We start from the raw sequence: 14156 nt of genomic DNA, 5'->3' as shown, positions 1-14156 counted from the left end.
GAATCTTATATTAATTTTATTATTTCATGTATAATTTCACAGGGCTATTTTTTGTCTTACTGACACCAAAGGTTTTTATTAAGAACCGAACACATCATATTGTACATATATATGGGCTTCAAGAAAATGAAATCAAAAAACCTGGAACCATGATATGGTTAAACTATTTTAATTGTATATATCTGAGTCTTTGAATAATTCTTATGACCAAATTGTGTTTACAGACATTTTAAAACTTGCTTTGGAATCTGCTTTTGTCTATTAACCACTGCTAATAATAATGCCTGTTAGAACCAATTGTGGCAACTTTCAAATTTCTGAAATATGAGAAAGGAACATTGAAAAAATATAAACTGCAGCAAGATACAAGATAATTTAGACAGAATCCAAATAGTTAAGCCACTGTCCCAAACCCTATCCTACAAAAAGAACAGCCAAATTTATTATTATAAATTAAAGAACTAGATGCAAAATTCATACAATGTGCCTAAAATAAGTATGATTGGACTGAAATAATGCAGGGCAAACACCTAGAACCTTGAAAAATATTTATATCCATATTGGGAAGTCACCAAATATGCATTTTTATCCTTGAATTATATCCTGTCAACTGTTTGTTACAAATTCAGAAATTAGGCCATGGTTATGAGCCTTTTCTCCATCATATACGTAACCAGTTTGATACAGATGGCCAAACTTTGGAATAAAAAAAAAGTAAAACTAAAGAAACTCTCACTGACCTATTTACAAAAAAAAGTATACAACTTTAGTCTGAACAGATAGGCCCTTATGAGTTCCTCAGATTTATGGCTAAATACCACTTCTGCCAATCTTCGTTTTACAGGATTTCTATGGGTCTCTTGAATATAAATCATTAAAAGGAATGGAAGGTAAAGCAGCTCATTCTAAAAACTGATTTAATTACTGTTTTCACAAATTGCATGTAGTTGACCTTTACAAGAAACAACAAGTACATTCAATAAATTTATTTTCTGCAAGCTCAAGTGAAAGACCAAGCACCTTCTACAGCAAGCTATTATAGCAGAATGTTAAACAAATACAGCACGGGAATATTCCCCATCTCTAAACACATCAATGCTCTATTTTCTAAAAAGCCACATCCACAAACTAAGGGGAAATATTAGGCATTTTTAGCATCGTCACTTAGTCAGACTCCATGACAGAGCATCTCTCATCCTTTTACAGCATAATCAGGTAGCGCATACAGAAAAAAATGCAAAATGTGCTTACAGAATATCTACAAAGGGGAAAATTGGTGAATTCGCTGCACAAATGTACTATAAAATATCGCTTATTTTAGTGAGTGTTAACCCTTAAGCATAGTGGTATTCATATTTTTTTCAACCACTACAAATTCTTTCTTCATCCTTTCAGACAAGCCTTGTTATCCATTTAGAAGATGCCAGTTTTACTAAGAGGAATGAAGCTTACCTTTAATGTGTATGGTTATGGTGGTAATGTTAATTTCTTTTGAGCATTCTGAAATAATGTTGTACAATCTTAAAAACCCATAAAAGCATTTGTGATGTTGGAAAGCAGGTATAGTAGAACTAGCAATTATATGGCAAAATCTCTCATTCTCCCCAATCTTGTGAGCTACTTCAAAAAGTAGCCTTTTAGCATAAAACTGGTAGGATAGGGTAATATAGTACCGTACTATCCCCATCTATTTAGAATGTTTAATCAGCAAATTAATCCACATACATCCAGCATCTGCATACATTGCTTAATAAATCAATTATTTAGAACAAAACCCTCGAGCCACTTATGGCCCTGCAATCCTATCTTATTTAACATGGCAGTCTCCAAATCTCTTGGATTGTAACTCCCATGATTACTGACCGTCTTTAAAATTTATGGGAATTATAGTTACAAACATCTAAAGGGCATACGGTTGAACAGCTCTGATTTAATATTAGAGACTACAAGGCTAAATTTTAGCTGCAAGTTACTTAAACCAGTGCATTTTTACTTAGTCCTATCAAGTTCAAGTGAAAACATCAGATTCCAAAATTTATATGGTTCGTGTCAAAGCTGACTGATTTAGTTCTCAAGGCAGCAGCAACAGCAACACTCAAAGACTCAGCTTCAAGAATTAGAAGGCATTTTCCCCATTATTTAATTTAAAAAGCAAAATGCAAAAATGATAACCTTTCAATGCATAGGAAATTGTTTTTTCCCCAGGACTCTAAAATTGGTAAGAGTAAAATAATATATATTTATATATCTATATACACCCCAATAACTGATTCAAGACCCTAGAATTTCCATAGACACTCAAAACAGTGCAGTACAAGACTTTGAGACTATTATTATGTGTTTTAGTTTTCATTTCAATGCTTCAACTTGCAAGGTCAGGCTTTTTTTTCATTCATAAGGACAATCTTTTAATTAACTACTTAAAGGATTTTCTTAAAGCACTAAGTACTTACAAACAAGTCTCATTTGTTAAAAAACTAGCAACTATTAGATTTCTCAGCAGATGCAAAAGAAAACTCCAATGTATAACAAATAAAAGGCTGTCTTTTTTTTTCTGTGACAGCTTTTGAGAGTATGAATTTCAGAACTTTGAAGTGAGAAGGCTAAAGGTATTTAAAATGTTCCCTGTACTTAATTGTTCTTTAACTAGAACTCATTCAAATAATAGTATATTTTTCAAACAATGGATATGAAGCTTGTTATGATCCAACACGAGTTGTAGTGGTTCTTTTGTCAGAGAAGAAGCTTTTGAGAAGAAATACCTGCCCAATGCTAACTACAAGCAGAATGATGGCTTCGCCTATTGACCAATAAGCCACTCGTGTGTTTAAGTCTTCTGCTCGGCTACGGCCTTGTGCTTCCCTCAGTCGAAAATGTGTCTGATAATCAATGACGGATTTTAGAGCTTCATGAATTGAAACACACGCTGACTCCATCTAGAGACAGGAAAATAGAGCACTGATGAGTAAAACAGACTGAAATCTAATCACTATTAATAAAACAGAAATAGAACCTTATGGAAACATTAAATCGTATTTTACCATAGCATATAGATAAAACAAGTAGAGTTTTATAAAAATCGAAAGGATTGTTCTTCAGAATCACATTATTGTAATACAGTATTAATCTAGTTACTTGTCCTTTTACTTAGAATAAAAATAATCAATTCCAAAAATATTTTTTAATAAAAGAGAGCAATTACCAAGTCTTTCTCTCAATATAGAAACTGTTGTCAGTCAGCAACAAAAATGTCAGAACTTGAATCAAACTATATATTGAAAGCTTTTGAATTTTAACTCTAATATTTAAATTTAGTAATTTTATTACTGAGATCCTAAAATGAAACATGCATATCTATAATGAACTCTACAATCATATGAACTATTTGCTCAACTCCTCTAACCTCTTTCCCTTGAATAACTCAGGAGATTCCTTCCAATCCTCTAAATCAGGAGTGTCAAACTGCCAGCCCATGGGCCAGACGCGTCACGACGAAACCGCACCACCCCATTGCCAGCAATGGGAAAAAAGCTCTGATACGTCGTGCGACATCACATGATGTTGCGAGTTTGACATGTCTGCTCTAAATGGTAGTTTGGAAATGGAATGATATAGGAGAAAGGATTGAGCCCATCTCAGTACTACTGACAAAAGCTGCTCTGCTGATACAAAGATGTTACTTAAGTAGCAGTTTCAGAGTCCCTGATCAACAATGCTGGATGCTATAAGTTGCAGTTAACAATAACTGGAGGTTTGCAGGTCTTTCTATTGGGCTATAGTAAAAACATACGCTTTAGGGAGTTTTTTACACAATAATAGCCAAGGCTTTTGTTGCCTTTATTCACTTGTTTGTTCCTTCTCAGAAGTCAGCTGATACTAAAGTGCTATTAGAAGCTGCAGAGATCTGATGTTTTTATCTACCTTTTTATCTTATCTTATTATGAATTATTGCAATGGAATTTAAAATTCAGAGGTCTTTACAAACCACTCAAGCAATATCAAGTTACAATTTACAATATTAATACAAAAAATATTTAGTTGTGTAAATGAAAAGATGGCAACTGCCATTCTCCATTGTATTCCCATTGTTGATCAAGTGAGAATGTCACTCAATTAAATGGCCATGTGATCATGCTACTAGACAAAAATAACATTTCTGAATAACTGTAAACTGTTTCTAGTAAACTTTAGGATAAAGACAGTACATTACTGTGTACTCAAAATTCACCATACCTGAGTGAGTGCAGTGACTCTGTTTTCACTAGGAAAGAGAGGGGGGTCATCTCCAACTTGAAAATCAAAGTATACTGTTTTGTGTGTGAAAGTTGAAAACTCATTGCTGAAACAAAATTTGTATGTTCCATTTCTAGATGCGGTAAAGGTAAAACTATCATATTGTTTCTTCATTTCTTTATATAGCACAATCCCATCTGGATCTTCTAAGCGGCAATCGACATCATAGTGTCCTCCAGTAATCACCTGTGGAATAAAGAAAACTGGTATTTGGAACAATAGTCACTGATCCTATTCTTATCAGTTAAGAATCTTTACAAAGCAAATATACTAAACAGCACATTGTTAAAAACATCAGTAAGGGAAATTAAGTATACTGCGGTCACAACTAAGTCAAGGCAACTTAAAACATTTTGATGCATTTCACATATTTTTGCACTTGTAGTAACTGTTTGGACCAAATAATAATTGAAAAATAACCATAAAAGTTATCAAGTTAACATGAAAACACAACACTTAAGAATAACTATTCAAATTGTGTAACAGTTGTTAAAACCATTAAGGCCACAGTTTTGAACTTCTTACTACTATAGATAAAATCCTATCATATAATATCCAAAACTAGATGTGCATTTATTAAAGACTGACATAGGCTTTGCATTTTAGTGAAAGAAAAGAGGATGACCAGTAGCAAGGTATATAGTTTCCATTACAGCACCTACTGGAAGAGATGAAAGGCCAAATGGGTGACAAATGATCCTAGAAAAATCCTATCTATGAAGTCACTAAGAGTCAAAACTGATTTGACAGCATGTAATCAATGAAAAATACAAAAGAAAAGAAGAACATTAAAACCTGCAGCACTTCTGAAAAAGTTCTTCATTCTCTAAACTGAGGAAGCCCCTTCATCTTGTACTCGCACAAACACAATCTCATATGTATGTAAAATCAGCAGACCATACTAAAAGATAAATTTTCATGAACAGAGGGTTCCTTTTATTTTTGGAAGGCTTTTGGCTTAGTGTGGAGATATTGTTATAAAAGAATAGGGCAGCTTTGCTATTTTGTCTAGCATACGTTAACATTCTTTAAAAATATGATACAGTTACTAGACCTACAAAATAATTAGTGTAAAGGAATCAGCAGCTGGAGGTAAAAAGATAAGGTTATCTCTATATCAATTATGAGAGATCTTACTACAAGTCCATGAAACAGATGGTTCTTTTGATAGAAACCAAATCCATGTAGTTTGTAACAATGCACTGATAACACTGAAGATTAAGATTAAAGTGTTGTGGAATAATATTTTATATTATGATGTATAATGATCAAGCTAGATAACACAAGTTACATTCAGCAAAGCAAACTTTTGAAAGCTCTAATAAGGTCAAAAATATATTGGACAATTTTTAAAAATAGATTATGTACATTAAGCATTTTTCTTCACCTTAAGTATACTTTCATGAATGCATACAATTCATTCTCTTCTAGAATAGGTTATCCACAAATAATCCATGCTGAAACCAAGAGAAACTATGTCAACATTCAATACCTATTGCTGACAGCTGAACAAGCAGCATCAGAGTTACAAAGCCTGAAATAAGAAGCATGGAACATCATAGCAAAAGGATGGAAATACACAGCAAGATTAGAACTGCAGAATTTTAACTCCAGAGACCGTGGCTAGCATTTTTGGAAATCCTGCAGGTAAGAGTACCTATTTAGATTATTATAGTTTGGACTTCAAGATAGAGTTATAGATACAAATTGCTTATAATCATGATATTCTATTCTATTCATCCTCTCTTCTGGTTTCATAGTCTTTCTCTGAAAGAGTCAATTGGTGTTCCTTTCCTATTAAGAATGATGGATATATTTTCTTATCAAGTCCTTGCCAATTTATTTGCAATAGAATTTCGTCTTACCTGTGGTATTCCCCTTCTCTGAGCTGCACTAAAATTCCTATTCTAGATAGATGGGCACATGCAAATCTTTTTCAGTAGCAGAATTACAAATATGGAACTTTCCAAGGGAAATCTCCATTGTTCACTTTTCCTAAGCAGTTAAACAGTTGTATACAACTGAGATTTTATATATTTTGGTGTGTTAATTTTAACAATGTCGTTAAGTGTTATTACATGGCAGGAAGACAGGCAGAACATCTTTCTAGTTATCTGGTTAAGAGAAAATGCATTTTAACGTGCAATAATGAATGTAAACACTTCTAACATTTCATCTCTGTTAGTAAGAATTAAGTTCAATATGGCTGATCTTCTGGTTCCTTCTCTACTTTTTGGGGGACAAAGTTGTCTGCTAGGTTTGTCAGGAATCTGTTTGATCTTCCACTTGGTGCAGAGTTTATCTCTCAGTCCATGTCAGGGTAATTAAATAATAATAGTAACAATGATGACAACACTAAATCTTTTAACCAATTATAACTATTATATTCTTGTTTTTCCATATATAACTCAGTACTTATGGTAATATATTTGCTGAAATAATGAATGTACATTTATATTCAGTCTACGTAGACATGATTTTCTTCCCAGCAACAATGATCCGATATCTTGATTCCTAAAAAATATGACTGGATTCCTGAGCTAGTGCTATAGATAAAATTATACAGTTCATTTTTATCATTAGTTCTCTGTACCAAAATCTGTTAAACATCTTGCTCTATGGATCATTTTCAAATAGTTATTTACTGTTTCAATTTGTTTCCCTAAATCTTGATAATATGAAATATTGTCTGAAGTCATCAAGTTAAATGAGAATAACATTCCAAATATTTGGTCCTGATACTAGGACTAAAGGATGGAAACATAGTTGGAAATAGCATTCTACACCTCACTAAGATGAAGAAGTAGACAGTATGATAACCTAATGTTGCTAAATCAGACACTGTTGTATAGTTTTCTTAGGATTACTGAAGCCAAACCAATTGCATAAGAATAGTACTTCCTTTGTTTCTGTTGAACAATGAGATGAATCATCATTCAAGTTGGATAGCAAATATATTCTTCATATTTTAGATAATATATGATCCATGCCTTTTAATCGCCATACAGCACAGCTCCATTTCAATGCTGTATTCTAGGAATACAATAACACATTTTGTCTACAGAGTTTATAATCTATTTTTTTAAATAGCAATATACATGGAACCTTGCTTTCAATGGAGATGTTGATTTGATGGCACACAGAAAATTCCCTTATTCATTTTCAGAATGAAATTGTTGCTGCTGATATATGCATCTTCTATGTAAGCTATATGTATTTTATTTACCTGTATTATTTATTGCATATATTTTAGAGCTTATACGGCCAATTTATTTTCCATATATTTTCTTCTTTTAAGTGAAAATCATACAACTTCATTTCCTTTGCACATTGTACAAAACAGACATTTAACAACAGCATACACCTGATGGTTTGAAAATCAAATAATTACCTATAAAAACCAGAAAAAGACACTGGTCACCAGTTTCACCATACTGCTGCAAGCAATAGATACAGTTCCACGTACAACTATCAAGATAAAACTAGCAAGGAATAGTTTTATGTGTATTTAAAACCACACCCAGTACACATATACAATAGCACTAGCCATAGCACTTAGATTTAGAACAGTGGTTCTCAACCTGTGGGTCGGGACCCCATTTGGGGTTGAACGACCATTTCACGGGGGTCGCCAAACAACGCAGTCCGCCATTTTTCCCCCTTTTCCTTAGCTGTGCTACTCCCTTTTATTCTATTGGCTTTTTGAAAGCCAATAGAATAGACTCTCTTGAATGGAGTCTAATTCTATTGGCTTTCAAAAGCCAATAGGAATTGTCCAGGCTGTCTCTGCCCTGCTGAGCCCGCCAAAAGTCCCATTCTGCAAACGGTGCTGCACCAGTTGAGTAGTCCTCGACTTACGACCGGTTGATTAGTTCTCGACTTACGACTGGTTGGGGGTCGCGGCATGAAAAAGAACCACTGATTTAGAATTACAATATATAAAAGAAGCAGGCTCAAAACTAAAAGGTCCATGAGAAATATGACAGAGCAGAAGCCTGGGGGGGGGGGGAGAGGGAGGGGTACAAGATGAATATCTATACTAAAAGGAAGGTCGGTTAGGTGAGACTATCAATGGGGGCAATATCTCAGCATGGAACTTGCAGTCCCGAAGTGATTCTGCAGAATTTTCTGCAATTTCCTGAAAATCCTCTTCTGCTGCTGCCTAATCAGTCCTGTTTGATTTCACTCCTAAAGGGGCCGCTTTCAACCCCGTTCCTGAAACCACACAAGGGTAAAACGTCCATGGAGGTTCTCAGTCATCCAAGTCACAGTTATCCCAAAGGTGTTTTTTCACGAGGCAACTGGACTTTCTTGGGTTTTTTTCTTTGAAGACGTTTCGCTTCTTGGATGAGAACCCAAACGTCTTCGAAGAAAAAACGAAGAAGTCCAGCTGCCTGGTGAAAAAGCACCTTTGAGGCATGCAAAGGTAAGGGTTGTTCTACGGGTGGTAGGGCGGACAACCGCACGGCCCAGCCGAGGGCGTCCACTTGCCTTCGTGGCGCCGCCACATCTCCTTACCTGAAATTCCAAGGTGCACTTGGTGCCCTGCACGATATCCTCGTAGAAGCACTGCTTGGCATTATCGGGCAATTCGAAGGTAATCTCCGAGGCGCGGACCGCCCAGCTGAGGTGCAGGAACAACAACAACCCGGCCGCCAACGAGCCTCCGCAGGCACCAGAGCCCGGACAGCGGCGCAGCAACATCTCCAAGACCGGGACTCAACCACAAGCACGGAAGGCGAAGCTGAGGTGGAAGAGGAAGCCAAATGAGCGCACAGGCGAGAAGGATAAATCGCCAGCCCCACCCACCCAACCGAGTACCCCGGGAACGAGGGACTCCCTGGGGGGGGGAAAACAAAAATCTTACCTGCCAGGTAGCCGAAGACGCGCCGGCTTCCACTTGCGGCGTGGCCGTACGAGAAGGGGAGGGCGAAAACGGAAGTGAACGGAGTCTATCTAAGAAGAGACCGAAGTACTTCCGGGAGTGATCATTTGTAGACGTGGTGTTCGCTGAGAAGAGTAGGCGGTGTTGTATGTAGAAAGGAATGGGCGGAAAGGAAACAAAGGTGGGCGTGGTCTAAGGTACTATTGGTCCTACGAGGAAAACTGGCCGCTCCTAAGCGGCGGAGGCGGGGGGGAAAAGACAGAAACAGGAGTTGCTAGGCGACAGAGGTTACGATGCAAGCCGGCTTTTCCTGTTCTCCGGTTAGCCGGAAGTATCATCCGTATAGAACCAGGGAATTCTGGGACTGCCTCCCCCGGAAAGTTCGGATGGCGCTAATTCTGTTATCCTTCAGTGCAGCCGCAAACCACCGACTGCTCCCCCCCCCCATGCGATGGACGAGGGTGATAGATGAGTTTTGTGCTAAGATTCAATGTTAGTATTGCCAGCCTCAATTAAGTTTTGATTATATGTTGGTTTTGCCCGTTCATTTTGATATCGTATTTATTTTTATTATTTTATTTTGATATTTTCTGATTTTTACCGTTGTGCCCTGGCCAGAAGGATCAAAGAAACATATCCAGTTGCTATTGTCAGGATTGAGCCTCTGTTCCTCAGGCCCAAAGAGCCTCCAAGCACTGGTGGGACTTAGATGGCTCACTTGGTCTACCCCAAGTAGAGAGGTCGGTTCTTCTCACCCAGCAGTTACATATAGATAGGAGAGTCCAGCCCTGCAGCACCTAATTATACAGATGACCAGCTGCGGGCATGACCTCTCATCCTTCTCAACACTGGTTGAAACTGGCCACATATAAAGAACTACACAAAACAGTGCCTGTCATCCCAGTTCCTTAAGCCAGCCCAATAGAATTTTCTGTTGGCACTGAAAGCTGTTGAGAGGTAGTGATAAAAGAAAAACTTGCTTCCAAGTTGAATTAAATTTTGTGTCATGTTTACTTTTAAATACAAAGTTATGTTGGACATCAAACCACACTGACAGAGCTGAATGAGTCATTTTTCTGGAGAAAGAACGATATTTTCCAATTGGAAGTGTAAAGATATTCTTGCACCTGTTACCATCTACACAACTAATTTGGTATACTTTGTGGGAATATAAGATTTAGTAAAATAGAGTAGAAAACAGGTTGGAAATGAAATTAGATTTTTAAAATGTTTTTCATTCTGTTGCCTATTATTTTCCAAAATTGTCGAGTATTACACTTTTGCCACTAAATATGGAAAAATGTTCCAATCTGGTCATTGCATTTCCAATAATTTTTAAAAAATCAACAGTCCATTTTATCAATCGGTATTTTTGCTTATTCAATTTATGATCATAGACTAAGAAAAATGTACTTTCGAAGTGAAGCATAGTATAAAAAACAGAACAATAAAATAACTAGGGATAGTGTATTTATGTTACTGGATAAAAATGACTTCTGATCTTGAAAGCAATGTAACGGAATTTGGCCAATGCCAAAGATTGAATCTTACTGGTCCTCCAGCAATAGTTGAACATAGAAATAGTTTGAACATTCTGGAAAGTCCAATAAATAGAGTATAATATGCCTATTTCTAATATCTTCATAGAAGAGACAATATAGCTAATTAAGAGTTGAGGATTCCAGTATGTTTAACCCACAGGGTTTAATTGGTCATTATAAAGGATTCTTTTAAATTTTCCTTCTAGGACCAGCAAGGTATCAGAATGATCTGGAATAAAAGATATATGAAGTTAGATATATGTTTCAGACAGCTCTCTGGTTTCACATTAAGAGCAGGGCTGCATAAAAATGGTATTTGGATAAAGAAGCGCAATTGGTTTGACATTCTGTGCCCAATATACATGAACTTTTATTTTGCCTGCCTGATCATACCTTGGAATGTAGAGGAATTCTCAAGATAGCCCTAGTGAATGAAGTTGCTTTTCCATCATCACTATGCCCGGCCGCCAGTCTGGAGGTTCCAAGGCGAAGTCGCGGCACAACCCAGTCCAGTGTCGGACCCCACCGGCTGCGGAGGACTCGCCAGCATTGCTCGCCCTCTCCCCCGCTCTCTCCCCGCAGCCTCGAAGCCAGCTCGCCCGCCAGGTCACAAGAGGCAGAAGGACTGTTGCCGGAGGGGGGCCGCGTCTCTCTCGCAGGTGCTATTTTGTGGGTTCGTGTCGTCTGGCTTCTTTCCTTCTCTCCGGGCCTCCTCGGGACGGGCGGGCCCGGTGCAGCCGGGCGTGGAGGTGTCCGTGGGCGGCGTGCCCGGGGGGGCGTCGCGGGTGGAGCTGTGCGACCTCTTCGAGGCAGCTGTGCCGGGCGTGGTGGTGAAGATGGCCCTCATGAAGCAGTTCGCCTTCATCCACCTGCGCGACGAGGTGGCGGCCGAGCACGCCATCCAGAAGCTCAACGGGCACCTCCTGTACTGCCACCGCGTGGTCGTGGAGTTCTCCCGCCCGAGGCCCACCCACACCGTCAAGACCTTCGTGGGCAACGTCTCGGCCGCCTGCAACAGCGGCGAGCTGTGCATCCTCTTCCAGGAGGTCGGGCCCGTCATCGAGTGCCACATCGTGAAAGGAGTGGGAGAGGCGAGCTTGTGGCCTAGAAATTTACTCTGTACATGCTCAGAGGTGTTGTTACGTTCTCCATTCCCGGCTGCGATCCCAGCAATTGAAACCAACTCAGCTGTAAGGAGCCCCAGTTTGACTAGCCGTCCCGCCGTGGCTGGGTTGACTTTACACAATTGTTGGATGTCCGGAGAAGCCATTGATGAGCTGCACGAGAGGTACTTGGAGAAGTTGACCCAGCTCTTTGAGGAGCACAAGGCCAAGTACGGTCTGCCCCAAGACAAGTACCTAATGATCACCTAGCTGGCCACATTGGACAAGCCTGGGACACAGAGGGGCAATATTATTTTTTAGAGAATATTTGTTGTGGGTGTGTGTATGCATGTAGATGAATGGTGGCCCTGTTATGTATAAATTTTATTATTGTATTTAGGGCGTATGAATGTGAATATTTTTATGTATATAAATTGAGTGTGAATGTGTATTGAGTGTTTGGGGTATGAGAATGGTGGAGTCGGGGGCGGAGCCTGGTACCCCCTCTGCTGAGTGCAATAGCAAAAGTAGGGGGGGGGCAGGACTTACCCTTGGGCTTCGTTTGTATGGAAAGCTAGTCCAATCAGGAAGGGAGAAGGCTGGTGAGGGTGGGAGTACTCTGGGGAGGGGAGAAGGTCAGAGCAACCCGGTTATGACTGGGATAGGCAGATATGGGAGGCGCCAAGGGGCAGGCCATCTTTGGGGAATGAGGACTCGCTATGTTAGAGCGATTCCTTGTTCCGGCCCCTCAAAAGGCTCATCCTGTAGTACTGGTGACGGGAGTACAGGGCCCTAATTGTAGGCTGCTGTTGCTTAATGCCAGGTCCGTTGTCAGCAAAGCCCCCCTTGTCCATGATTTAATATTGGACAGCGGGGCAGACCTGGCATGTATAACCGAAACCTGGCTCGGCCCTGAGGGGGGTGTTTCCCTCTCGGAGATGTGCCCGGACGGGTTTGTGGTGCTTCATCAGCCTTGACATCAGGGCAGGGGTGGGGGAGTGGCAGTCATCGCTCGGAAGTCCTTGAGTCCTCGTGGGATTCCTGCCCCGGAGGTTGTTGGGTGTGAGTCCCTCCTATTGAAGTTGGGTTCATGGGTTCAGTTGGGCTTGCTGCTGACGTACCTACCTCCCAGCTGCATTGCAACAGCCCTGCCTGCATTGCTGGAGTCAGTAGCTGGGTTGGCGGTGGAGTTCCCCAGACTTATAGTACTGGGGGACTTTAACCTACCATCACTCGGCGATTGCTCAGAGGCAGCGCAGGAGTTCATGGCTTCCATGGCAACCATGGACCTGACCCAGGTAATTCAGGATCCGACTCATAGGGGTGGTCACACACTCGACCTTGTGTTTCTCTCGGGGCAATGGAGACATGATCTGGAATTAAGGGGAATAGAGATCTTGCCCTTGTCATGGACAGATCATTTCCTATTGAGGCTGGACTTCAGAGCATCACTCCCCCATTGCCTGCAGGGAGAGGGAGCCGACTAGGTGGTTCCGCCCCAGGCGCCTAATGGACCCAGATCGGTTCCAGGAGGAGCTTGGGGAAATACCTGACTCCCTTGTCCACAACTTGTCCGGGTCCCTGGTTGCGGCCTGGAATGAGGCGGCGTCCGGGGCCCTGGATCGAATTGCGCCTTTGCGACCTCTCTGTGGTGGTGGTCCCCGGAGGGCGCCTTGGTTTACTGAGGAGCTCCGGGAGATGAAGCGCCACAAGAGACGTCTAGAGCGACGTTGGAGGGCCAGTAACTCTGAATCTGACCGATCACTATTAAGAGCCTATCTTAGGACTTATTTAGTGGCGATAAGGGCGGCAAAGCGTGTTCACTTTTCCGCACTTATTGCGTCCGCAGAATCTCGCCCGGCCGCCTTGTTTAGGGTGACCCGCTCCCTTCTTAAAGTGGAGGAGGCGGAGGAACCCTTGCAGGGGAGAGCTGAGGAGTTTGTTCAGTTTCTTTCGGACAAAATCGCTCAGATTCAGAGAGACCTGGACTCCGACTGGGCAGTGCCAGCCGAGTTGCCAGGGGCTGGTCTTAGTCATGTTATCTGGAGCGAGTTTGAGCCTGTGACCCCTGATGAAGTGGACAAGGCCGTGAGGGCAATGAATGCCGCCACCTGTTTATTGGACCCATGCCCCTCCTGGCTGGTTTCTGCCAGTAGGGAGGTGACACGAGGCTGGCTCCAGGCGATAATCAACGCCTCCTTGATGGAGGGGTCTTTCCCGCAACCTTTAAAGGAAGCGGTGGTGAGGCCCCTCCTCAAGAAGCCTTCCCTGGACCCAGCTGTTTTGAAGAACTTTCGTCCTGTCTCCAACCTCCCCTTTGTGGGGAAGGTTGTA

General features: G+C 40.7%; 2 protein-coding genes across 2 annotated transcripts; one reads left to right on the top strand and one right to left on the bottom strand.

Moving 5' to 3' along the window:
* TMED7 (transmembrane p24 trafficking protein 7) lies at positions 1–9303 on the bottom strand. Its single transcript, XM_039366320.1, has 4 exons — positions 9161–9303; positions 8812–9037; positions 4234–4479; positions 1–2936 (listed from the first exon to the last, which is right to left on the bottom strand). The coding sequence occupies exons 2-4, from the start codon at positions 8995–8997 to the stop codon at positions 2700–2702; spliced, it is 669 nt and encodes a 222-aa protein (XP_039222254.1). The 5' UTR covers positions 8998–9037; positions 9161–9303; the 3' UTR covers positions 1–2699.
* A 58-nt stretch (positions 9304–9361) lies between these two features.
* On the top strand, positions 9362–12068 carry LOC120318567 (the record flags this gene model as incomplete). Its single annotated transcript, XM_039366319.1, has 2 exons — positions 9362–9670; positions 10926–12068. A coding segment is annotated over exon 2 (918 nt), but the record flags the coding sequence as incomplete, so codon positions are not given.
* Positions 12069–14156: the final 2088 nt, after the last annotated feature.

This window comes from Crotalus tigris, unplaced genomic scaffold (genome assembly GCF_016545835.1).
Source record: "Crotalus tigris isolate CLP2741 ecotype Arizona unplaced genomic scaffold, ASM1654583v1 scf7180000020264.354078, whole genome shotgun sequence".
Lineage (NCBI taxonomy): Eukaryota > Metazoa > Chordata > Lepidosauria > Squamata > Viperidae > Crotalus > Crotalus tigris.
Note: the sequence above shows the minus strand (reverse complement) of the source record. Positions and strands in the feature narration are given on the sequence as shown.

What these genes read in the sequence shown, in the direction of transcription:
- TMED7 (XM_039366320.1), bottom strand. Translation starts at nt 8,997, where the DNA reads ATGTTGCTGCGCCGCTGTCCGGGCTCTGGTGCCTGCGGAGGCTCGTTG. An exon ending in AGTGCACCTTGGAATTTCAG is followed by an intron (nt 4,480 to 8,811) that starts GTAAGGAGATGT and finishes TTTATTCCACAG; the next exon opens with GTGATTACTGGAGGACACTA. An exon ending in GAGTCACTGCACTCACTCAG is followed by an intron (nt 2,937 to 4,233) that starts GTATGGTGAATT and finishes TCCTGTCTCTAG; the next exon opens with ATGGAGTCAGCGTGTGTTTC.